The 921-nt window shown below is 58.1% G+C and overlaps 1 protein-coding gene across 9 annotated transcripts in view; it reads left to right on the top strand.

Moving 5' to 3' along the window:
* Positions 1-589: 589 nt before the first annotated feature.
* LOC108448106 (neurofilament medium polypeptide-like) overlaps positions 590-921 on the top strand; it is a 1,305-nt gene continuing 973 nt past the window's right edge. For 8 of the 9 annotated variants that reach the window (XM_017740056.1, XM_017740059.1, XM_017740061.1 and 5 more), the window contains exon 1: positions 590-883. In XM_017740056.1, the coding sequence (XP_017595545.1) occupies positions 605-883 (279 nt within the window). In that variant the 5' untranslated portion in view covers positions 590-604. The remainder of the gene's footprint in view (positions 884-921) is intronic. The other variant, XM_017740064.1, reaches the window with a different exon arrangement.

Genomic DNA, 921 nt, shown 5'->3' on the forward strand with positions numbered 1-921 from the left:
AAATTTTTGCATCAGTCAGAGGTGGAGGAAGGAGCAAAATTGGAAGAGAAGACAATTCCATGTTGGAAGGGGATGGGGTGGCCCAGTAACACAACTTCTCCCTCCAGAAGAGCTCAGGCCTGGTTTCTCTCTCTCTTGCAGGACTCCCATCACACAGACCATGGGTTCCCACCAGCAGAAAGGAGACGGCCAAGGGATGTCTGAGCAGTCCCAAGGGTGCCACGGCGAAGAGGAAGAGGAAGGGGGTGAGTTTTGGGGGGAAAAACGGGAAAAAAGGGGAAAGAAGCTCAGATTTGGGGGCAGGAGGAGGAGGAGGAAGGACACGAGAGAGAAAGGTGGAAAAAGGGGAGGAGAATCCCAAATTTGGGGGTTTTGAAAGGGGATCCCAAACGTGTGGGATTCCGAGGGAGCTTTTGGGGGATTTGGAGGGAGAAGAGCCCGAATTGGGGCCGGAAAAGCGGAGGGAAAGCGGAAAATCCCCCGAAGTTTGGGAGAGGCGGGGATTGGACGGGGAAAACCCCAAAATCCAGGGAGGGGGAGATTTTTTGGGGGGGTTCAAAGCGATTTTGGGGTCCCCCTCGTGCAGGGCCGGAGCCTCTGGAGGATGAGGAGGAGGGGGGAGGAGGAGGAGGTGGAGGAGGAGGGGGCTCAGGGCAACAAAGCCAAGGCCCCATCATTATTGGAGGGGGTGGAGGTGGCGGAGGAGGAAGTTCTGACCACCAGAGCCATGTACCCATCTGCATCGGAGGGGGAGGAGGAGGTGGTGGTGGTCAGCAAAGCCAAGGTCCCATCTGCATTGATGGAGGAAGTGGTGGAGGTGGTGGTGGAGGTGGTGGTGGAGGTTCAGGCCACGAGGGCAAAGGAATCATCATTATTGGTGGAGGCAAAGGGGGGGGGGGTGGGGGGGGGGGGGGGGGGGGG

The sequence above is a fragment of the Corvus brachyrhynchos genome, unplaced genomic scaffold, assembly GCF_000691975.1.
Source record: "Corvus brachyrhynchos isolate BGI_N302 unplaced genomic scaffold, ASM69197v1 scaffold787, whole genome shotgun sequence".
Lineage (NCBI taxonomy): Eukaryota > Metazoa > Chordata > Aves > Passeriformes > Corvidae > Corvus > Corvus brachyrhynchos.